Raw genomic sequence first — 24,159 nt, 5'->3', positions numbered from 1 at the left:
GGGTTTGTAATGCTCCTTTGCTTTTACTGAGGAAGTAAGGCCGTTTTAGCCTGGGGGCTGGTAGTGACTCTTAGTGTTGAATTCTCGTTTGAGCCTCTGGTTTTAAACTGAGCAGCTGCGGGTTTCATTTACGGCTGCGGATCGCCGGACTCTGTGGTGGACTCCTTCCCTCCTGTTCCTCCTCCCCCTTCCCTTTTTATTATGAGATACACAAGTAGGGGGTACACACAGCTTAGAGGAGGCCACAGACAGCTCAGGAGAGAGGACCACGCCGGCTCTTCCTGTCGTCACCTCCTTGTTTTTCTCCGGAGTTGTGTTGCTCAGGTGTTCTCCCAGTATGCAGTTTGCTTGTGCTTGTATTGAGCTTTATGTGGATGCACTTGCATTATGCATGTTTTGTTTTGTTTTGTTTTTTAGCTGAACTTTATTGGTATTCATTAGCCGTGCGCTGCTGTGTGGCTCTGGAGTGTACATTTTTTCTGTGTGTGAATATACCATGGTTTACCCGTTATTCCGGTGGTTGTCATTTGACTTGTCTCCAGGTTTTGGCAATTATAAACAATGCTGTGATCAATGCGTTCATACGTGTGTCCTGTCATACATGTGCACACGTTTCCCTGGGGCTGTATACCTAGTTGTGGAATTGCAGGGTCTTGGGATTAGTGGATCTTCATCTCCATTAGATAAACCCGCAGCATGGTTGTCTATTGCTATGTAACAAATTACTACGAAATTTAGTGGTTTAAAATAACCAGGTTTGTGTGGATCTGGGTCTGGGTGGGGCTTAGCTGGGTCTTGGGGCTCAGTCTCTCTCAAACTGCTGGTGGGGTGTGGCTGGGGCTGTGGTCTCACCTGAAGGCCCGATGGGGCTCCGGGCATGGGGATCTGCATCCACCCTCTCTCCCCAGCTATAGGGAGGATTCATCCTCACTGGCTGTTACACCAAGGGCCTTGCTTCCTTGCCAGCTGTTGGCCAAAGGCTGCCCTCAGCGCCTTGCCATGTGGGCCTCTCCGTGGGGAGCTCACGGTGTGGCACCTCGCTCTGTCAAAGTGAGAGAGAGAGAGAGGGCACACAAAGGAACATCATGATCTTTTATAGCTGGTCTCAGAGGTGATTTTCCATCACTTTTGCTGCAGTCTCTAGGTTAGAAGCATGTTGCAGGGTCCAGCGCACACGAGGGCATGGCTGTCGGGATGTGGGGACCCTTGGGACCACTGTAGAAGCAGCCTGGCACACCCCCAGTGACTTCTCAAAAGTGCAAACCCAACGACATTCCCACAGCAGCAGACGAGAATTCACAATAGACCTTTTTTATAGCAGTTAGTCTCGTCAGACTTTTAGTAATATTGTATGTTTGAGTAGCATCTCATTGTGGGCTTTTAATATTTTGATGGTTTTGTATTTAGAGGGAAAATTGCCTCGGAATAAAAGGCAAAGATCTGAACTACCCAGCTTCGAAGATTTTGGTAAATGCACACATTCTGTGCTGGAAGACCTGGGGCCTGGTGCTTGGCTGTCTGCTGTCTGAGCTCCCGCGCTGGCCTCCTGAGTGACTTGGTTCCAGGTGCAGGTGCCACCACTCTGACATGTAGCCCCAGCACAGAGCCCGGAGACCTCAAATCCCTTCCCACTCAGTGTCCCGCTTGGACGTCCAACGGGGAACTCAAGACGTAACTGAGACTCAAGTCCTCGCTCTCCCCAGAGCCGTTCACTCAGCCTTCCCCTGACAACAGCACTGCTCCAGTTGCTCAGGCAAAATGCTTGTATTTGTTCTTTCTTATTCTGGTAAAATACACGTAACATAAAATGGACCATCTTCACCACTCTCAGTGCACAGTTTGGGGGCACCGAGCACATCCATGCTGCTGTGTAGCCGGCTCCCCGTCCGGCTCCAGAACGTGCCATCTCCGCGCACGGAGACCCTGTCCCCGTGACGCATGGACCCTGCTGTCTACCCTCTGTGTCCGTGAGTCTGACGACTCCGGGTCCTCGCACGAGGGAGTCCCCGTGCGTGTCCTTTCATCTTTGTGTTTGTCTCTTGATGCCAGCTGCCTCCCCCACCCCCATCCAGTCCGTCGGCGAGTCCTGGCGACTTCAGCATATACCAGAGCCCGGCACATCCTGGCTCCGGCCCTCACCCTTCCCGGTCTTCCTTACCTCCTCCCTCGGGGCTGCTCTGAGCGCTGCTGTCGGTCAGTGATTTCCAGTGGCAGTCCCACTCAGGTTCGGACCTGGGGGTCCCGCTCCCCTCTGCTGTATTCCACACTGAGTAGATGTTCGGCATCCCGTTGAGGAAACTCTCTTTTCATCTTTTCAAGTTTTTATCATGAATTTTGTCTAGTGCTTTTTCTGCATCAGTTGTTGTGATTTTTCATGTGATTTTTCCTCGGCCTGTGTACTACGGCATGCGACACTGAGGGGTACTTGAACGTTGAACCCGCCTTGTGTCCTCTGTGGTCCCAGTAGCTAGTGACATTTACGTGGTGCTGAATTCTGTTGCCAGCATTTTAAGGACTTTTGCATCTGTATTCATGAGGAACACTGATCTGCAGGTTTTTTTGTACTGTCTTTGATTTTGAATCGGTATTTAGTGTCAGTTCTTCTTACAATGTTTAGTTAACGTCAGCAGTGAAACCCTCTGGGCCTGGAGGTTTCTTTTTCAGGGGCTTTTACATTGTGGATTGAGTTTCCTCAGTAGTTACGGTGCTCTTGAAATGATCTATTTCATACGACTTGGAGATTGTGAAAGTTTGTGCTTTTGGAATATTTGCTCTACTTCCTGTTTCTTTTTATAGTTTTATGTTCCCTGCAGATATTTTCAAGTTTGATGCTTGTTTCTCTAAGTGCGATAAGCAGTTGTTTTAGGCGTCGCACGTGGTCTTCCACCGTGGAGCCCGTCTGCACCCGTGCGTCGGCCGCTGCTCTCCCTGCGTCCCCGGCCGTCTTCCCGCACCTCCTGGTCACCGCGCTTCAGAAATCTTTCCGGGCATTTCCGCCGCCTGGGATGGCCGTGTCCTCCCGGAAGCCTAGGTCGGCTCCTGCAGCGGGTCTGGGGTGCGGCAGAGGAGCACCACCTCGACGCCTGCCCCAGGCTGGCTCCCCAGCCCCGCCACGCCGCAGCGGCCGTCTCCTCAGTCCCCCTGTCACAGGGCAGCTGTGCGCTCCTCGGCACCGAGGGCGTCTGGTCTCTAGCCTGCCGTACATACAGTGCACACACATGCGTGTGTGTGCGTGTGCACTTGCAGGGGTGGGACAAAGGTGATACAGGGGCTCGGGTCACCAGTGTGTCAGCTGGGGGTTCTAGCGCAGCCTTTTGCAGCCTCGGCTCACTGTGGGCCACGTGGGGTGACAGGTGCCCTCAGGACATTGCAACTCCTCTCCCCTATTTCCTGCTTTCTTCTAGAAACTGGTCTGGGCGCCTCCCCCACCCCCCCAATGCCTTCAGGTTTCCTATGTTTTTAAGGTGTAGAAATGATGTACGTGGCCTGATCGAGCCATGTCCACTGTTATCGGGGGCAGGTTGATGGGGCCACCTGGCGCATTTGAGTGTTTTCCTTCGACCCGGTCTTTGAGCCCAGGGGACAGACTGCAGTCCCTCTGGGGCAGTTCTGTGCAGTGACTTCGTGGGCAAGAGCCTTCTGCCTTTTCACTCTTCAGAGGAGTCGGGACTCTGAAGGGGCCTGCTCTGATTTTCTTCATTTGGGGGAATTTACATTTTTGAGTCCGCAAAGGGAAAAGCTGTGTTGTTTGCTGAAGACTGAGTGTCCTGGGCGGGGCTGTGTCTCTGACCTCTCCTGCTGGCTGCAGGAGTTTGCTGTGACCCTCCTGGGAGATCCTGGCCTCCTGGGGTGGGGGGTGGGCGCTGAGCACTCACCCGTGCTCCAGGTGACCATTCAGAGCCACATTGAGGTGCTGAGAGCCGCCGCTGGGGTCTTCCTTCTGCGTAGCAAGTGCTTCCCGCAGAGCCCTGTTCTAGTTGCTGTGGGGTCTCATACAGCCCCCTGCTCTGGGAGCTCAGGTCCCAGGAGAAGGGGGCCGGGAGGCAGAAGGTGGGCGAGCACATTAGGAACTCTCCGGGCAGGGGCAGGAGGAAGGAAGAAGGTGCAGGAACTTGTAAGGGACTTCCTGTCAGTAGATGTCTGCATTCAGCAGAACCAGCCCCCCCCCCCGGGAGAGACTGGGGGACGTGGCCTTTTCTGATACTAACTGGCATCTTTCCAGGACTCCCTACAGCTGATTTCTTGTGATAAGTTTTAGATTGATTCCACCCTGGGATAAAGGCCTAGAATTACAGTCAGGTTTGATGCACTTTTGTTTTGTGTTTCTTTGGCTTTTAAAACCCTTGTTCCCAGACGAGAACCCCCGCCCACTGGACAATGGCAAACACCAGATTAACTCACAGCTGCCAGCACTTCTCTGCCGACACAGAACTGGGTGTGGAGGCGAGGTCTGAGGCAGCGCACATGCTCTCTGGTCTGGACCATTCATCGGGGAGGGCGGGAGCCTTGGATGGGGCTGCGCCAGGCCTCGTGTTCCTGGAAGTGGGTACTGTGGCTGTCCCTGCCTTGGCGGGTCCCCCTGTGGCTGTCCGCTGTCTTGGACAGGGCCACCCCACTTACCTGGGACTCTTCTGTCTTTGGCAAGGGCTTGCTGACATGGTGGCTGCACCGTCCTGTAGTTTGTCCTGTGGATAGAATGGGGTTGGGTAGGGCACTCGGGAGGGTGGGAGGGAGGGAGAGGCTGGGACCTGCTGGGCATTTTACCCATGACACCACCCTCCTCCCTCCTTCCCTTCCAGTTTTTGGCGATTGCTGGGCGGCTGAACCCCGTCCCGCCAGAAGCTGGGAAGGTGGAGTGCTCACCGATCAGATCCGCAGCAGGCTTCGGCCTCAGTGATGAGTTGTGTGAAGAAGCGCAGGCTTCTCTTCCCTGGCTCAGGTGATGAGCACGGGTGCAGAGATGGACCTCGGTGCTCAGCTCACCTGACCTGAGAGGAGAAACAGGGACATGACGAGTGTCATGCACCTTGAGCCTCCGCGTGCCCAGGAGGGGCTCTGTCCCAAACAGAAGGTGCATAGTGCAGGCGTGGGTAAGAATAGGTCTGGTAAGGAAGCCTGTGTTTCCTGGGGTCCGAGCAGCTGGCCCCGTGAAGGTGCCCCAGCACAGTACGCAGCAGAGAGGTGCCCACTGACCTGCTTCCTCTCTGAGCTGGGGGCTGGAGGGTCAGCCTCGGAGACTGGCGCCCTCGGGCTGCTGGCCCTGCCTGACCGGCCTGGCCACTCCTCTCAGCCCTTAGTAAATTCAGCCTTACTTCTTTTTTTTTTTTTTTAAGATGATTTATTTATTTATTTGAGAGAGAGAGAGAAAGAGGGAGCACGAACAGGGGGAGAGATAGAGGGAGAAGCAGGCTCCCTACTGAGCAGGGAGCCCTACGTGGGGCTCGATCCCAGGACCCTGGGTTCATGACCTGAGCCGAAGGCAGATGCTTAACCGACTGAGCCACCAAGGCGCCCCTTCAGCTTTACTTCTTATTCAAGTTCTGTTGGTCTGTTTTTAATTTGCCAGCATGTCAGAAGACACCCAAATGCTCAGTTTCCCACCATGGAAAAGAAAGTAAAGCCTGAACTGCGTGGCAGTGTGCAAGGAGAGAGTGTTCGTTAGGAGAAGGCAGCTTCTGGGACCCTGGGTGGATCAGCCTTCCCGTTGGCAGGTGTTCCTGGCACCCGTGAAGCGCCTGGCGGGTGGAGGGAAGAGCGCCGGCAGACCCCGCACTGCCTTGGAGGGCACCGAGTGGTTTTACAGACGCGAGCCCGTGTCCTAGCAGGGAAGAACCGCTGTGGGAACACATGACCAGGAGGGGTGGTGGGTTTGTTTTTAAACAGCAGCTTTTTCTGAGACGTAATTTACGTAACGCAAATTCACCCTTTTAAAGTGTGTACTTAGTGGTTTTCAGTGTATTCACAGAGTTATTTGACTGTTAACCACGATCTAATTTTAGAATATTTTCTTCGCCTCCTGGAGAAACCTGGTCCCTGTTAGCGTCCCTCCCCATTCCCCCGGCCCCTGCGCCCCCTGCCTGCTTCCAGTCGCTGCAGATGGGCCTGCTGAACAGAGTCATAGACCACATGGCCCTTCACGTCTGGCTTCTTTCTCTGAGCCTCAGGTCTTCAGGGTTCGTCCACGCCGTGGCAGGTGTCTGTGCTTCATTCCCTTATGTGACCAAATAGGATCCCATTGTGTGGCCAGACCATCATCTGTTGGTGGCTAGAACATCAGCTGTTGGTGGACCTTTGAGTTGTTTTTACCTCTTGGCTATTGGGAATGGTGCTGCTGTGAGTAATCAGGTACAAGTTTTTGTTTGAACACCTGTTTCAGTTCTTTTGGGTCTATACCCAGGCCTGGAATGGACATTCTGCACCTTTTGTCCCATTTGCTTTGACATTTGTGTGCATGCTTGTCCTCAGTCTGCGTCTTTCTGTGGATATGCCCCAGCCATGAATACTGAATTGTGTGTTTTCTTAGAAGAAGAGCATTATCTCATGTACCACGGGACAGCTCTCAGCACCAAGCAGTTCCTCCTGTCCCTTGGCCCCATAGCAGTACCCTTGCAGCATTTCCTTCTAGCAGAACGTCCTGTTGAGGGTCACATGCTGCATTGAGTTGCTTTCTCTCTTTACCCTCTCTTAATTTGGGATACTTCCTCTGCCTTTCTTTGTCTCTTTGACGTGTCGTTTTGGATCATTACCCCATCCGCATTTTGGATTTTCTGATACTTCTTCCTGTCCAGGTTGAGGTCACAATCCCAGATAGGACATGGAGACGTCGTGCACTATTTAGGGTCCACATCTGGACCGCCCTTGCCCGTGTGAGTTCCTCGTCGGCTCTCCGTGAAGGGCCGTCCCGTCTCTGTTATGTGGTGCCTGTCTCCCCGACACAGAAGCAGCCGGCCGGCCGGATGGACGGGACGCACGAAGCCACTACAGATGTCCTGCTCCATCAGGTGTCCTGGGTTTAGCCTCCATTAGGAATTCTCGCCTGTCCCGGGCTTCGCTGAGACCGCTACAGTAGCCTCCCCCATCACCAGCCCGTGGGAGCCGTCCGCTCTCAGGCAGGCAAGGCTCACTCACTCTGTGTGACTGTACTGTGTTTGTTTATTCCAGCGTTCATTTCATGTACGTTATGTTTACTGTACTCATTGCTGGACTGGACCGTGGATTCTCATCTGTCTGTAATTGTCCTGATGCTGAATTTGGCTGGTGGGATCCCTTCCGGTAGGGCCCCGTGTCACTTTAATGGGACTCTGTCGTTCTCTTGAAGCTTTTCTTCCCTCTGGCAGAACACCACGTGCCAGGGCTCACCTTGTACTCCTGCCCTGCCCGAGTTGGCCATTTCTCTGAGGAGCCTCGTTTCTTCTCAGGGGGATGGCCTGGGTGCTGCTGGGCCCGTAGCCGCGCAGGCCCTTCCTGGCCTCTGGGAGCAGACGGAGCTGGCGAGCGTAAGATCACGCACGAGCACACGCCCTGTGCCGTCCTGCACATGCTCTTAGTTTAGAGATCTCGGGGTTCTCTGGACACCCCCAATTCCATCAACCCCAGGGCCCTGCCTGCCTGCCCTTCTCCCTTCCACGTTGCATCTCCTGCCGTCCGCTTGAGAACAACTGGGCTCAGTGACGAACATGCTCCATTCAGAATGTGTGTAAAAGCTTCAGGACTGCTTCACCCATACCACCAGACGAGAGGGCACGTCCCAGGGAGGCTGTAATGGCCCAAATGCCTCCACCCCTCCCAGGGGGATGCAGGGTCTGGGAAGTGTCACCCTCATAATCAAGAGTTAATTATTAAGCACAAAGAAAATTATTAAGTCCTATTCGGTGCTAGCACCAGTGGGTTTTGTGTGCTTACAGCTCCGTACTTTTGAGCTCTTGGTGGGTTTACAGAGCATCAGTGCCTGGGAGAGCCAGGCTACCAGGAAACAGCAAGGCAACCAAATGCCTTGATTTTATCTTGTGGTGTTCCTGACAAAATAATTAAATCAGCCTCTGCTCTCAGGCAAATGCTTCTGAGAATGGCCTGCGTTTGAATGGGCCAGGCAGCCTGCACACACAGGCTCCGTCGTCTCTGACGCAGGCTCTAGGGTCTCGGGCTCAGAGAAGACTCCAGAGGCCGCCTGTCCAGCCTGGGCTAAGAATTCCTTTCTGTTGAGTCAGGATCTCTACCTTGCACTTGCCCTTCTAGTGACCGTCCAGTGGACTCTCTGGGGGAGTTCTGCTGCCAGTTTACACATCAGGAGATGGGCTTCGAAAGGTTAGAGGTAGGAGCTGTGTCTGGCCCTGTTGGACCTGTGCCCCGGGCAAGCACCAGCTGTGGAAGACCTGCTGGTGAGGCCGTTCAGGAGCAGGAGACGGCTGATGAGTGCAGGGCTGGCCTTTTCCAGCTCTCACAGCCATGTCCGCCATGTGGATGGCAGCCCATGTGGAGGGCTGCCTGGGGATAGGAGGTCCCTGCCCTTGACCGGTGCTTTGGGGCTTTGGCCAGGCACGGTTCCTGCCCAGACGTCTTTGGAGGGGCTCTCCATTCCACTCCTTCCTGCCCAGAACGTCCCGTCTGGTGCACCTTTGGGAAAGGATTGAGCCTGTGACCCTGATTGACCTCTTGATCCCCGAGTGCTGTAGAGGAAGGGACGTGGGCTTTGGAGACATAGGCTGTGGGTCAGTTCCTGGCTACCTCATTACCATTCAAGATTTCAAGCAGTTCAGGACTCTGAGTAATGGGGACAGTGTGTGCCTCATGGTTTATTGGAAGGATCAGAGGGCAGGCCTGATTCCCTGATGTGCTGTCTGCCTCCCCACTCTTTCTCAAGAGCTACAGCTAAACAGCCTGGGTCTCCAGGCTCTGTGTAGTCTTCAGACACCTCCCTGCCACCGCTTTTCACACTGGGAATGGTGCATGTGTTTGATGAACGCTTGCACATAGTCAGATGCTCGCGGCTGGGCTGCCAGTCTGTGCATCCGCTCTGCAACTTGGAGTTGTCAGCACTGAAGTCAAAGGGGGGGCTTGGTAAGGAGCAGGGTTTGCAGGCCGGGTCCTTGGGCGTGGCCATCTGCTCTGACCAGGCCCTGGGCTGGGGCAGAGCCCATCCTGAGAAGCTGTCCCACGGGGGACTCAGAGGATGTGTGAGGGAAGGCATCTTAGAATCTCTCCTGGCGTTTATAGGATGAGGTGCATCAATGCAGTGTCTGTACCCCGCGTAGACTCGTGACTTTGGAGGTTCTGGGGAGGCAGAGGGTGGAAGGAGGACTCTTCCTTGGGAGGTGCCCCCCTCACCTCGGCTGCAGGGTGGGTGTCCTGTGACAGCGCCGCGGGCGAGCTCGCGCGGCCACCCGGCAGCGGTATTCCCCACACCAGAGCTCCTAGTGCGTGGGAACCGTCCTCAGCAGCCAGTGGGTCGTCCGTTCCTGCAACGGGGATGTTTATTTGGAAAGCAAGTCTGGAGTGGGACTTGGGTGCTGGAGATGGCATCTCTGCAGGGTCACAGTTGGTCGGCGCAAATATTTACTTGGGACAGACGCTCTCTTTCTTGAAGATTTGCACCCATAAAAACCACTGAAACTTCAAATGGCTCATTTCCCTATTACCTAAACATTGTCTCGCCTCTCCCGCAGGAAGCCCTGCCTGTGTGAGAATCCTTGAGGGCCCCCTGTTCTGGGGATGTGGGCCTCCTGAGTGGAGCGTATGGGGCAGGAGGAGTGGGGTTCACTTTTTTTTTTTTTAAGATTTTTTTTTTTTTTTTATTAATTTATTTGAGAGAGAGAATGAGATAGAGAGAGCGCATGAGACGGGGGAGGGTCAGAGGGAGAAGCAGACTCCCCGCGGAGCAGGGAGCCCGATGCAGGACTCGATCCCAGGACTCCAGGATCATGACCTGAGCCGAAGGCAGCCGCTCAACCAACTGAGCCACCCAGGTGCCGAGTGGGGTTCACTTTGATCCCGCCTCAGCCCACATTGGAGGCCAGGGCTCCCTAGTCTCAGCCCAAAAGGGAGACCAGGGGTCCCCAGTCTTAGCCCACATTAGAGGCTGGCACCCCCAGCCCCAGCCCACACTGGAGGGTAGGGCCCCCAGCTGGCCTGTCCTGGAGGACAGAAGCCCCTCTGCCCCCCAGCTGCCTCGCGAGCACTCTGAGCTACTGCAGGCACCGTACCTGGTGCTGATAGGACAGAGCCTTCTGGAAGAACCAGGGCATGTGGTGCATCTCCGTGATGCCTGCTCTGGCACGCAGGGTTGTGCAGCAGAGTCAGACATCTTGGAGATGCCAGGTGCGTGCTGCTGGCTGGGTTTAGACGTTGGTCCTATGAGGGAGCTCTGGCTGGGTCCTGAGCTTAGTGACGCCAGGGACGGGCATCCTTGTGAGGAGAGACTGGTTCTGCTGCTGAGGCTCAAGGACCCCCACCCTGCTGCGCCCCCCCCGCCTCCTGCCACTGCAGCGAACAACTCAGAGAAGTGAGAATCAGGACGTGACTATGTTTTATTGAGAAAGGCTGGACGTTCTTAGCAATCACTAGTTTTTCTTTTGTACGTTTTAAGGAAAACTGTATACATTGCCGTCATCTTCGTCCCCACTGTTATTCTCAGAGGCCCACTTTCTCCCCAGCCTGTACCCCCATGGGCTCCTTCCCTGGTGGTGTAGGTGCAGAGACGCCCGCAAACAGGCAGCACTGGGCCGGCGACTCAGACAGCAGGGGGGTCTCTGGTTGCAGAAGAGCCTTCCGGCTGAGGCGGCCCGAGTGCTCAGGGTCACGCAGTTGCTGTCGGCGAGGGGCCGCTCTGAGGGGTGTGCCTGGGAGAAGCGCTTCTCCCTTCCCCTCTAACTCGAGTGCGCTTGTTAGTACGCATAATAAACCATAGGCCACAGACGTGGGAGATGGACCACAGTATCCAGTTCAGATCCGCTGAGTGTGTTCTGTCTCCCAAGGGTGCCAGATTTATGGCAGATCGACCTTGAAACTAAGGTCTTGCCTCCAGAATGTCTCCTTGGTTTTGCTTTCATTGGCCAACATGAGAAACATCCTTTGTTGTGGGGCACAGTGTGTGCAGAGTGGCCCCCATGCCCGGCGCCTGCTCACGCCAGCCCCATGCCCCGCAGCCGTGATGTGGGTGGGGAGCCCCAGTGCTGTGTGCTCGGCCCAAAGTCAGGGTGGCTTGCAGGGTGGGCTCCTCAGAGCCCACGTGTACCCACAGCTGGGGCACAGGCGGGCTGGCAAGTTCTGACCGGGCTCAGGGCACGGTGTGGCCCAGCCCTTCCTCCTGCCTTGCCCTGGGGTGACACAGTGTTGGGCCTGTGCTGACACCGCTCGGCCGCCTCTATACGGCGCTGCTGAACTTCACATCCGACGGCTCGGTGCTGTCTGGGATGACTGCCTTCAGGGCAGCATGGCAGAAACGGTTCAGAGCTGACATGTTGGTTTTCTGCTCAATGTACAGCCTCAGTTTGTCCCGAAAAGTCTCCCCCAGAAAGCTGTAGATGAGGGGGTTCAGACAGCTGTTGGAGAAAGCCGCCAGGTTGACGATGTGGCCAGTTAGCGGGTAGGCATGGCGGAAAGACTGGGTGCAGGGAGCAGCTCCTGGCTGTGTGCGCTGCAGCAGGTGGACGCTGATGAAGACGTTCTCTGGCAACCAGCAGATGAAGAACACGAGGACCACTGCGAAGATCATGCGGAGGGCTTTCTGCCTCCTCGGGCGCAGGCCTCGGTGTTTGTGAGCTTTGATGAGCACCCGGACGATGAGCGAGTAGCACAGGCCGATGATGGCGAAGGGGATGATGAAACCCAAGGTGACTTCCAGCCACTGGATCTCCTTGACGTCTGCAAAGCAGAAGCAGACCTCCTCCGTGTGCTGCAGGTGCACTGCGGTGAAGGGCACCAGCGTGGCAGAGACAGAGGCCATCCAGATGAGGCCGCAGCTCAGCCTGGCGTGGTGCTTGGTGCGGAACAGGCTGGAGCGCATGGCCTTGGCCAGGGCGATGTACCGGTCAAAGCTCATCCACGTGAGGAAGAAGATGCTGCTGTACATGTTGATCTGGAGGAAGAGGGACATGAAGGTGCACAGCACAGTGATGTCATAGTACTGCTCGTCCAGGTTGAACACCTCAATCAGGGAGTCGGCCACCAGGATGAGGTCAGCCGCCGCCAGGTTGATGAAGTACAAGTCCGGGATTGTCATCTTTTCCCGGAAGCTGATGTTCACCACCAGTATCAGGATGTTCCCCACGAAACCGATGGGGAAGAGGAAGATGGTGTACAGGCAGGAGAGGAAAAGCCCAATCACGTACTGCTGGTGCTCGGAGAGCTCTCCTGTCTGGTTCGCCAGGACGGTGCCAGTGAGTGCGCGGGACAGGTTGAGCTCTGGGGGGGTGCTGTTGGAGGTGCTGGGGTGCGTCTCCATGCCCAAGACGGGCACTGGGGAAGTCACGTCCATATCCCCAGATGCACAGCTTTCACGGTTTGCCGCACAGCTCACGGAAATCCAACTTAAACGATAAATCCATCTCTAGAAAGAAAGGTGATGCTCTTTGAAGTGAGCCAGATGTTTGTAAGAGCAGAACTCATCACAGGCACCACCGGAAGCAGTGTGGGTCTGTTTTGCAGAAAGCTGAGCAAATGGAGAAGGTTATCCATGTCCACACCGCGAGTGACTCTTTTTCTGGGCGTCTGCTGGGTGTCGACTACTGTGTTCAGCGCCCACCGGATGGCGCTCACTACCTGCGCACCTGAGAGAAGCATACAGAACAGGAGTAAGTCTTTGGTTCAAGTCTCTACGGCTTTCTGATGGCTTTCTGATGAGGACGGTCTCTGCAGCAGATGGCCACAGGGTGACGGCAGGCACATGCGTGTGAAGGGAAGGCTGGGACTTGAGGTCCTTAGTGTCTTGGAGAGATGGTTTGTCACTGAGCTGGGGAAGAAGAATTAAGTATAGAAAATGCCCCGTTATCTGTCCCCAGGGCTCCCGGGCCGCTCCGTCTGACTGGAGCCTGGACTGTGAGTCATCCTAATGCGCGGTGGACGCCTATTTTTTAAAATAGTTGAATAGCAGGCTTATGAAGTAACATGGCTGTTGGGTATGGAAATCTCAGGAAAAGTACTATTTGCCAGCAGAGGAAATAAAATTTATTTCAGCAGCTGTTGGAAAGAGAACTAAGATGGGAAGGGAAAAACCCAGCTTCTCTGAAGATATTAGACCCAGAATGCTTCGTGGAAACTGGAGCAGAATCTCTTACAATAAAGCAGATAAAAGAAATCTAGTTTGTTTTTTGGTTTTGTTTTTTTTTGCTAACCTAAGCTTGGGTGCCCCAAATGAAACTTTTTTCATGATACGAAATGAAAGAGAAAAAATCATAAAAATGGTACTGGCTTTAGTAAATATTTATCCAATGTTTTCATAAATTATTGTAAAATCTAATATATTTTTGTAATGTTTGTAACCTAGAAGCTGGGGGAAAAAAAAGCCTGAGCAAAGCCCTTTAGACCTTTGCTGCTGACAGGTCTAGCCTACGGGGCCGTCCACCACGCCTGGCTCATCCGCGGTCTTGACAGGCGAGTCAGCCAGGGTTCGCTGGGCAGCCGCGGTGGTATTTGGGCCGTCACAGCTGGGGAGGGGTGCCCTTGCATCGAGGGGGGCCCGCCACAGAGAATGAGAGAGACCCCAAGGAAGCCGACCTGGCACATTAAAATGGACTTGAATTGTTTTTCTGTTGAGAGTTCTTGTTCTACCCTGTGAGATCATTAGGAGTCATTTTTGAAGTGTTGCCAAACCAGACTAGACATTTATTGAACAACTGCTTGAAAATACTGCTTAAAAAAAAAAAAAGGCAGAAAAGCAAAAAAACATAAATCACAGCCTTAGGGTCAGTTATTATTTAAAAAATATTCAGTAAGCTTTGCTTAGCGGTGATGATAAGTTTATTAGTTATTTTGCATTTTTTTATTCATCTTTAGTAGATAGTACCAATTTGAACCACATAAATGTCATTGTTCCCAGATACTATCTGTAACGTTTAAAGCCTCTGTTTTTAATTTCTTTGTAAAGAGTGCTGCGAGTGCTTGTTTTGCTCTCTAAATGTGGAAACTTGGGGCCGTTTCTGATGCTTCCAGAGGAAAGCTTGAAGGTGAGGGAGCCCACCACGCACACTCGTCCTGTTCCTGTGTTTGTCAAGATAGGCCGTGTGGAAAGAGTTTTAAAGCAAGTCCTGCACTTCTTTCCCATGTACCTGAGTCTTTTGATCCTTGGCAAATACTGCTATTTCATAGCGGCCTAGAACCGACACAGGAAGTAGGGTGCATTTCCTACCGCCACAGCACCCTCCTGAGTGTTGACCATGAATTTATAAAGATGAGCATGAAACAGTTTGGTATTGTTTTGTTTCACGTTTCCACTGCTTGTCTAGTTCTAGAAAACTAAAACCACATTTGTCAAATCTACCGGGTGTGTATCTTTGTGAAGGAATACTAATCCGCCCAGACGTGTGGCTTGGGCGAGTGTTTTCATTGAGTGACTGAAGAGTGGTACTGTAGACAGCCGTCTGATTGTCCTAATGCGAGACAGCCCCTTGCTTGAGCGAAATACAGCAGAATACTGGGTATTATTCTCGGCGTGCGTTACAGAAAGAACCTCTGTGCATAAGCCTCCCCGACTACAGTCACGCTGAGCTTGTGAGAGCCATGTCTGGGTTCTTATGTGGAGGAGGGGGTCTGTAGCCTCAACGCCCCTCTCGCCAGAGCGTGGCCTGTGTGTCCACGTCTGCATCCAGCTGCAAGCATAACATGCGGCACTTTACCCGAGACCACTGAGCCAGGTCCGCCCGGCGGTCTCCATCGCCCCCAACGCAGAACCAGGAACCCAGCATGGAGACTCACCTGCGCCGCAGCCAGCCACCCCAACTTGGGCCGGTTCTGAGCAGACCCTTCCCCCGTCCCTTGGAAGGCTTGTCAGCCAGCCTCTGCAAACGTGCTCACGGCAGGCTGGAGGCGCAGCTGCAGCTCTCCCTCGGGTGGTGGGGATTCTGAACTTGCTTCCACCCGTCGAAGAATGCCGGAGCGGTGGTCCTGGGGAGGGAGGCCTGGTGCACGAGGCTGACCTGCCAGAATGCTGGTCATTGCTCCGGACACCGGGGCACTGCAGGCTTTATAGGCTTCCCAGGGCCGCCCATTGTGCTCTGCACCGCTGGACGGCCTCCTGAGAAGGCCAGCATTAACCATTTTTTTGCTGGCCTTTTTTCTCCCATACTGTGGCAATGAGCTCAGTCCCACTACACATTTTTATGGAAGTTTCCCGATTTAACTGCTTTTCTTCACCCACTGATACAATTTTTTTTAAGCGTGAAAGCATTGGAAGTAGGTCTTGTGTACCTTTCAGATGATGACCCGTCGTCATTTGTTGGAACTGAAATGGTCTTGCTTGTTTTTAAAACTAAGCACTGGATTTCCTAAGCCTAGAGAGTACTGTACTAATTATACTTAGAGAATTTAACCTAGGACTTTCACAAAAGCATTTCCAGAAAGAAATTTAAACCCCAGAAATAGCAGGTATTTGGGGCAAGTCCATTAGGAATCAGAGTTGTTTTTCTGCTCTCAGTGTTAGTCATGTCGCAGCGCTCCCCTTCCCTTTGCTCCTGAAACCGCCTGCGTGCACCTGTCCAGCAGGCGTTGGTGACCGACCCGAGAGGCCCCCTCCTCTTCCTCCCCGCCTCGGCCGCGACTCTTGTGCGGTCGGGGTGGACTTAGTCCCAGTCCCAGGGACCCCCAGTGCCTGACCGTCCTGCAGGCAGCTGCTGTCTCCTGCCGCACCGGCGGGGGTTGGGATTCACCATCGCCTGGGAGAAAGGCCGGCGGAGTCTGCACATCTGCGGGACCTGCCGGGCTCTGGCTGCTTGCGCCACGTTGTGCGGTGTTCGTGGACATCACCACATTTCAGTGGGTCTCATACCTTCCTCTTAGTGACTTTTTGAAGCTGTGAGATTGAACTGAGCGTGATCTTTCGTATTACTGAGTGTGAATAAAGCAGATGGCCGCTGCGTTGGCAGCATGGGGGCCAGCATGTTCCCCCCCGAGAGGACAGAGGCTGGTTCCAGGCTGGGAGTGGAAGCGTCTGGTCGGACGAGGGCGCGTCGGGCACGGGGTGCCCCTCCGGTTACGGGCGCCGCAGGCGGCCCGTGTGGTCCCTGCAAGCTTTCTGTTTTGTCAGGAGCCTGTGAGCTCGAAGGTATTCTGGAGGGTAATAATCTAACATCTTTCAGATTCGTGTTTTATACACATATTTTTCAACAGAAAATACTATGTTAAATTTTTTGTGGAAAAATACTAACATCAGTGTTCTTTCCAGCTTTAGAATCCAGACGTAATTCTAAACTGTTAGCCTTTTCAAGTTCTGAATGACATGGTAATGTGAACGAGGCCCTAACGATGCCCGAGGACACCATTTTGAAAGAAGTGAGTCATGAGAAAGTACAACTTCCTCTTGTGTTAAAAAAAATAAATAAAAATCCGAACCTTGAAATAGCCAAGACATGCCACGTAAAAATAGCCTCTGCCTACTCACCCCGGCCCGTGGCCGCAGCCCCTGCGGTCCCGGTGGCCGAGGAGCTTCTAGCGGCTCCCGACGCGCCACCCCTGCGTCTCCCGCTGAGGTCGCTCCGGGACGGCTGGCGGGCCGATGTTGTGCGGAAGGCGTGGCATCGGCTGCTGAGGGCTGCCAGGTGTTAGCACTGGGTGGCTAGTAAGCTGTCAGCCCTCACACGACTAGCTCGCGTAAGGCACAGGACCCCGCTGGTAGGGATTTCAGTCCATGCGCCTGAGCCCGGGGATGGGAACATCCTGCAGACGTCTCTGTCAAGCGTAAAGACCTCCTGTAAAGTTTAAAATCCACCCTTCAGTGAGCGTTTACTCACGCTAGGCTCTGTTTGCTACGCGCGTTATATCCGCTGGCTCATGCCACCCTCACTGAGCACCCTGGCACGTCAGGGCTGCTCCTGTCCTGCCGCACGGGTGAGAAGCCTGAGCTCAGGGGCATTTGCCCCAGGCCTCGGTCTGGCTGACTCTGGCCCACGGTCCTTGTCCTCACACTGAGCGCTTCCCACGTGGCCAGTCCTCTTGTAACAAGGTTGTCTCCATGCTGAATTGGACTTCATAGATTTTTGTCCATCCCCAGAATCGGATGACGGGGAAACTTCAGAGGGAATCCAGTCTGATTGGCGTTTAGTTAAATTTGCAAATGGAGTCCGATAATGGGTAACGCATAGAGAGCAGACATGCGGTAAAGCCGGGAGGTCTGCCTGAATGAGGGCCCCCAGAAGCCTCACCCTCATCCCCAGCTGCTCCAGGCCTGGCGCTGCCTGTGTGTCGCCGTTGAACCTCCCTGTGTCATCCCTGCCACCCCTGCTCTTCTGTAGCGGAGAATTGTCCCCCTGCCTGTGGAGGGGGCGCCCTGGCGGGAGCAAGCCCAGTCTCTGAACCGCCAGGTTCCATTTTCTCCCTCTGCAGTCGGCTGCCCCGGGGCCCTTGGTAGAGTGGGGGCGCATGGGCTTGTGCTCGTGGAGCTACGTGATGCCCGTAGAACAGCTGTAGGGCACCCGGTCACCCGGCGTCTCTGCTGTGCTTGTCCCACGGTGCGTGCACCACCCTTCACCAGGACGGCCTGGTTAGCAAGACGTGGGCCGAGTCCCAGGCAGCTGGGCTCCTGTGTCCTTTGGGTGCATCGCAGGGAGAGAGCATATCAGTCCCAGTGTTGTAGGCTCATGACTGAGGCCCCGGGGGATGTGGGTGCCACGCTTTGGAGTCCGCCTGGCCTGTGTGGTGCTTATGGGAGGGGAAGCTCATGGGCACCACGGTGGTCCCACACTTGAGGGGCAACACCGCAAACGCAGCCTTTCGTGCCTTGTCTCTGATTATCCCGAGTGGGGGGAAGCAGAGAGCCCCTGCCCCTGCGTTCTTTACAAAGCACTCTGTGGGCTTCGTGCTCACACCCACCCTAAGCATCCAGGCCAGCACCACCTGCTATGAAGACAGAGGCCAGGACCCAGAGAGGGGATGGGAACGTGCTTACCTTGGGGAAGCGTGTGTGATGGGCGTCCTGCATCCTCTTTGTTGGCTGCAGGCTGGCCTAAGGAGGTGTGTGCTGTTAGGGAATACTGTAGGCCCCCAGTGGGTAGCCGTTGGCCGGGGCCAAGTGTCAGAACTTCTAATTCTGAGTGTGTGTGTGTGTGGGGGGGGGGCCCTGGAAGCCGGCCTGGGGAGTGCAGGGGCGACCACCAGGCAGTTCCTTCCACGTGAGCTCTGCAGATGCAGCCCGGAGCCTGTGCGGGCAGGCGTGCACACGTCAGCGCTGTCCTCCCCTCCTCTCTGGGGCCGTGGGTCAGATCCGAGCGGCAGTCCCGTGTGCATGCGGACCGTGGTGTGCCAAACAGCCGCCGTCTGCCCTGTGTGAAGCTGTTCCCTAGAGAAGCATGGACGGCCTTCTGCAGACCCGCCCTCCGGCCTTTTCTGTCATGGGCAGGGATGTCGAGTGTTCAGGGGCCTCAGCATCCGCGCACCTTCGCACCCACTCACCCTGGGGTGTTTCATGACACCATAAAAGAGCCGTCCCCGTGGTTTCACTTGTGTTGACTTTTTGGGCAGCTGGGCTCCTCTCAGCCGTTGCCTGGAGCTTTCTGGACATTTCCTCTAATTCTCTGAGAGCGATGTGCCAGTTGCACCCAGAACACCGTGTGTGTGGCCCGCAGAAGTGCGGGCGGATGGCGCGTACCAGGCTCTGCCCCCGGGAGGACTGTTTGCGGGTGGCATGTTCTAGAATGCCGGGCTGGAGGTCTGGGTCCTCGGGGAGAGGCTGGGGCCACAGGAAGTAGCTTCTCCTCACCCTCCACCCCCTCTGTTCTGAGCCATCTTTTTCAAATCGAGGTTTCGTGGGCGCCTTCTGGGCTAAAGCACCTCCCACGCTGGAAAACCACAGTTCTGTGTGTTTTCTTACTTCTCTGTGGCTCTTGACCTTTCTCTCGGCTTTGTCCTTGAAGAGCTCCTGTTCTCAGTGTGTCCTGTCTGTCCCAGGATGAGGGGTGAGCAGACAAGACCCACATCTGGCAGCTGCCCCGTCCCCACACGGCCCTCGCAGGGCTGGTGGTTGGGCCCGGGGGCACCTTGGTGTTCTAGAGGTCGGGTTTCCCCACCTCCTCTCCTGTTACAGCGGTACCTTTTAGTGTCTCAGACGTTGGGCTTCCTTGTAGGATTTGTTTAAAGAAAGGATCCCATGGCTCAAAAGAAAGTTTGAGAACCACCGATTTACGTTCCTGTGGTTGGGTTCTAAAACCATTCCTTTAGCCAAAATACTGAGAAACTCAGTGGGATCAGATTCTCTGGGCTTGGCTTACGTGTTTACTGTCCCAGCCTGAGTCCGCCATTTCTCGGAGAAGTCCTGAGCACATGTGAGCCTAACCCCTCCTGTTCTAAAACCAGCAGGCTGTTGGCTTCTGTTATTGTGTATTTATACGTTAGTTTAGGTCCTTCCACTTCTGGCTATAAATGAGTAACGTCAGGGAACTTGCCATAAACCATTAAAAGCTGGTTAGGATATAGGACACAGCTGTTTTCAGACACCAGGGCAGTGGGCAGTGCAGGGCCTTGGTCTCGGAGAGAAGGAAGCAGGCATGGTGAGCCTCCTCGTCTGGAGGCAGGAGGGGTTCCGAGCAGCTCAGGATGACCGGACCATGTTGAGGGGATGGGATTAGGTTTCTGGGAGGCTGAAGGGGCTGGAATGGCAGGAGATGGGGCTGGAGCTCCATGTCAAGAAAGAGCTCCCGAGGTGTGGAGAGCTGAACCTGTACGTGCCTGGTGTGAAGAGTCCAGGCCATGCCCAGAACAGCTACGGGACAGCTCCAAGCCGAACAACTCCCAGAGTTTACATAGGCCTGAGCCGCCTTCTCATTCCACCCGGCCAGGCTAGAGACGCTTCTGAGCATTTGTGACGAGGAGAGACCCCAGAATGGGATGCTCCAGACCCTGACTAACAAAGCTTAAACATAGCTCTCCAGAGAATCCCACGGATCTACAAGGAACAACGTGCCTGCCAGAGTAAACATCAGTACTCTTTAAAAGAGAGTAAGGGGCGCCTGGGTGGCTCAGATGGTGAAGCGTCTGCCCTCAGCTCAGGTCATGATCCCTAAGTCCTGGGATCGAGCCCCGTGTTGGGCTCCCTGCTCAGTGGGGAGCCTGCTTCTTCCTCTCCCTCTGCCACTCCTCACCATTCATGCTCTCTCTCTCTTTTGCTTGCTCTCTCTCAAATAAATAAACAAAATGTTTTAAAAAAGTAAGAGAGTAAAATTAAATACTCAACAAGGGAAATTCATGACATCCAGCATCTAGTAAAAATTACTCTGTCGTGCGTGAAGGAGCAGCCTTAATGTGTCAGTCCTGATGCCATTTGTCCTGCTTGACCCTCCTGGCGGAAGGGAATGCACTGACTTCCAGAAGCTCCCAGCTCTGTCCTTTGCGTGCCTGCCGGCCCCTACCGGCCTCGCGCCTGCCTGCAGTCCAGGGCCAAGGCTCTTTGAGTGTGTGAGCACACAGAGGAGCAGAAACAGAAGGCGAGTGGGTTTTTTAAAGCATTTAGTATTTTAATGGCATATTACAGAAGCTATTTAACCATATAATCCAAATCCTTTTTCTTCCAAAGTAATGCAGATATAGCAACATTGAAAAGACATACTTGCAAAAGGCAAGTTTTTGTTCTATAATTTGCAGAGTAACATAAAATATTCAAATGTTTTTGTTCAAATGTTTTTGTTCAAATGTTTTTGAAAATACTCAAAATGTTTTTGTTCCAAAGTTTGCAGAGTAACATAAAATATTCATTAAAATAGAAGCTGTCCAGACAGCAGAGTATTATTCAGTCCTAAAAAGAAACAAGCTACAAAGACATGGAGGAACCCGACACACGTGTTCCTAAGTGACAGAAGCCAGTGTGAGCCGGCTCCGGACTAGGATTCCAGCCGTAGGGCATTCTGGAAAAGGCAGGACTGCGGGGACAGTAAAGATGGGGGGTGCCGGGGTGGAGGGCAGGGATGCAGAGGCAGAGCACAGGGGCTTTTCGGGCAGTGGGCACTCTGTGATGCCATAATGGAGGATATGTGTCCGTGTAGACCCATCCGAACCATGGAATGTACACCACCAGGAGTGAGCCCAGACGTGAGCTGTGGATGTGTCGATGTGAGATCCATCAGTTGTGACAGACGCTTCATCCGGGGGGACATCAGTGTGGGGGCAGGGCGTGGCGGAAATCTCCTAATTCCGTTTAATTTTATTGTGAACCTAAAACTGCTCTGAGCAGTCAGGTTTTCATGAGAAACCGAAACTGTCAAAGGAATAGGATCCCACAACCAGAGACACCTTTCCCTTGCACGCTTCCTTTCTCTATTCAACCAAGAAAATCTTAATATAAATCTAGCAAGACTGGTTAAGAGTAAATTTTGGATTAAGATTAACTACTGAACTTTGTATTTTATGTTTGGCCCAGGCTTTCTGCACATGATGTCAAGCAGAGCAGATGGGGCTGTGGACACAGAGCTTGTCACTGACTACCCAGAGCCCTTACGACGGGCAGCAACCACCTGCCAGGTCACAGGGAGCGGGCAGTGCTGTGGGACGCTTGCTCAGCGTGTGGGTGATATTCTCAGACCTCCAGTGATGATGATCAATTTAAAAAGATAGAACCAAACTTCTTTGCTCTCAGCAATATTTAGGTGGTCCAGACTTTCTGGCAGTGTTAAAGGTTATCCAGTTAACGACCCTTTAGGGCCAGATTATAATATGGCCCTAAAGTTCTTTGAATAATGTATTTATTTTCAAGATTCTGTCGTCTGGCTGGGCAGGGGCAGAGAAGGATGCCGGCTCGCAGACAAGCTAACGGAATTGCCCACCAGCATTTAGGATATCTCCGCCCAGTCAGGCCTGTGTCTGGCCAGCTTTGGCCCCCACAGTCACTGCACCCTTGATTTGCAGGGTTTCCTTCAGCTGCAAGTGTTTGGTTTGAGCCAGGGTGTGGAGCGTTCGCGTACGCGGAGCTGAATGCCGGGCAGTTACCTGGCAGGGCCTTCCAGGCCATCCCGTCACCCCGTGTTGGCACTCACCATGCAGACTGGAGTTTCAGCAGGTGGTCCTGTTCCCTCACTGCCAGAAAGACCCCCTCACTTGTCCGGCTTGCTCGTCTGCTGCAGGGGGGGCCCTGCCTTGACCCTCGACTCTCTTTAAGGAGAAGCTGTCCCTGGGCTCTCCTTTCCTGCACCATTGGGCGAGGTGCCCCGAAACGCTCAGCAGTGCCAGCCTGCAAGGCCGGTGGAGGACGAGGATGGCCAGGGAACTCACGCAGCTCTCCCCAAACAGGACCAGCTCTGCCAGGCTCATGAGGAGCTCGTCCCTGGGGGAGCCGATGTCCCTCTGCAGCTTCAGCCGGGCCCGCTGCAGGAGTGCAATGTTGTAGAGGAGGCGGCAGGCAAACGTGGTCAGGGCCGTGGCCAGCACGACTCGGGGAGCGGAGGCCGCATCCCTCTGGGGGAGGGCCGCCCGCCAGGCCAGCTGGATAATGAGCAGGATGAAGAACACCAGCTTCAGGATGAGGGCCAGCCCGAAGCCCAGGCTGACCTTGACGATTTCATACTCGGGCCAGGCGGTCAGCGGGTCCACCTGGCACAGGGTGCTTCTGGACAGCTCCCCAGATGTGCCCAGCAGGGCTGCCAGTCCCAGGGAGCTGCAGAAGGCGCAGCCCCCAATGACAGCCAGGCTCTCCACGGGCCTCTGGGCCGCCTTGGTGGCCGTGCGCAGGCAGGGCGCGGAGCCCTGCAGCAGGAATGCGAAGAGCATCGCTAGCTGCACGTACTGCCCGTTGAAGTAGCAGACGTTGGCCAGGAAGGAGAGGACGGCACAGCCCAGGTTGGTGGTGACCATGTAGTCTGGCCGGCTGATGGTGGTGAGGGAGAGCAGCGTCACCAGCACGTGGGTGACCGTGAGGTCTGAGAGGAATGCGTCCAGGCCTCCCCGCCTGGCGCGGCCCTTGATGAAGGTGGTCAGGTTGAAGAGCCCAGCCGCCAAGCTCACCGGGACACACAGGGCCATGTAGACGTACAGGCACCTAGAGACGATGCTCTGTGCAGCGATGACGTCTTCAACTGCCGTGGAGACGTGGCTCGGGTACCGGACCCACGACATGTTGTGGGAGCTCATCCCGGCCATGTCTGAGCTGCAACAGAAGCATACCGCGCTGTTACTGGCTGTCACCATGGGGTCACGCTAAGGGCAAGAGGGGGCTGCCCCGGGGGGAGGGAGCCTGTGCCTGAAGGAAGGCCTCCCACTGAGGTGGGTGGGTACGGGGATTGCTGTGACAGCCAGCTTCCCTACGTGGGCGTTCTGGAGCAAATTCAAGCCGGGGCCTGCTGGAGCAGGGGCCTGGGCACCCCTCTGCCTCGCCTCCCCCCACATCAGAAGGAACCTTACTGCTCATAAGAGAAACGCCTTCTTGGAATGAGGTCACGTCTTAGTCCCACCCCTAAGGCCTGTGCGCCAGGGGTCCTGATCTCCCCAAATTGGGGGTCAGTGAAAGATTGCCGGGGAGTGGAGTTCCAGGACCCGGATTTGGAGCCCCTCCAGGGCCTCGTGCTCACTCCAGTCAGGGCCTCTGCCTCAGGGAGGGAACGGCCCGAATCCGCATTGTTCTAAGACGCGTGTGCACGCGGCCGTCCAGCTTCTGGACCCAGAGGAATTCTGATGGACTCTGGCCTGAGGGGACCTCACTCCGTAGTGTTGACTCTGGAGACGGAAAGGTGGCTGTGTGTGGACGCTGGCCCCCCAAGGACCTCAGCGCCTCCTGGCTCTTGCAGCCAGGAGCTGCTTGAGCCGAGCTGTGAAGTCCTGACTTGGGGCTTTAAATTGCAGTGCTGACAGACTCACAGCCTTCCTGGCTGGTCTTTTGTCACCGAAATTGTTTCATTTCTGTATACACGTATCCTCCCCCTTAAATTTTAACCAAATAGCAGATGAGGCTGGGAGATAGCGTAGCTACTCATTCAAAGGAGGCTGAAGGAATAAAATTGGAAAGTTCCTGTTCATGGAATGCTCACGGTGGGCCTGGCC

General features: G+C 54.6%; 2 protein-coding genes across 3 annotated transcripts in view; one reads left to right on the top strand and one right to left on the bottom strand.

The window, feature by feature from the left end:
* Positions 1–24,159, top strand: part of CUNH7orf50 (chromosome unknown C7orf50 homolog) — a 130,565-nt gene that overhangs the window by 32,370 nt on the left and 74,036 nt on the right. The window lies entirely within an intron of this gene.
* On the bottom strand, positions 9,955–17,581 carry GPER1 (G protein-coupled estrogen receptor 1). 2 transcript variants are annotated; one of them, XM_032394256.1, is made up of 2 exons: positions 14,908–17,581; positions 9,955–12,946 (listed from the first exon to the last, which is right to left on the bottom strand). In XM_032394256.1, exon 2 carries the CDS (start codon positions 12,470–12,472, stop codon positions 11,360–11,362), a length of 1,113 nt encoding a protein of 370 aa, XP_032250147.1. In that variant the 5' UTR covers positions 12,473–12,946; positions 14,908–17,581; the 3' UTR covers positions 9,955–11,359. The 2 variants fall into 2 exon arrangements, with proteins under 2 accessions (XP_032250147.1, XP_032250148.1); XM_032394257.1 differs by having other exon boundaries at positions 9,955–12,764.

This window comes from Phoca vitulina, unplaced genomic scaffold (assembly GCF_004348235.1).
Source record: "Phoca vitulina isolate PV1807 unplaced genomic scaffold, GSC_HSeal_1.0 scaffold79, whole genome shotgun sequence".
NCBI classification, from domain to species: domain Eukaryota; kingdom Metazoa; phylum Chordata; class Mammalia; order Carnivora; family Phocidae; genus Phoca; species Phoca vitulina.
Note: the sequence above shows the minus strand (reverse complement) of the source record. Positions and strands in the feature narration are given on the sequence as shown.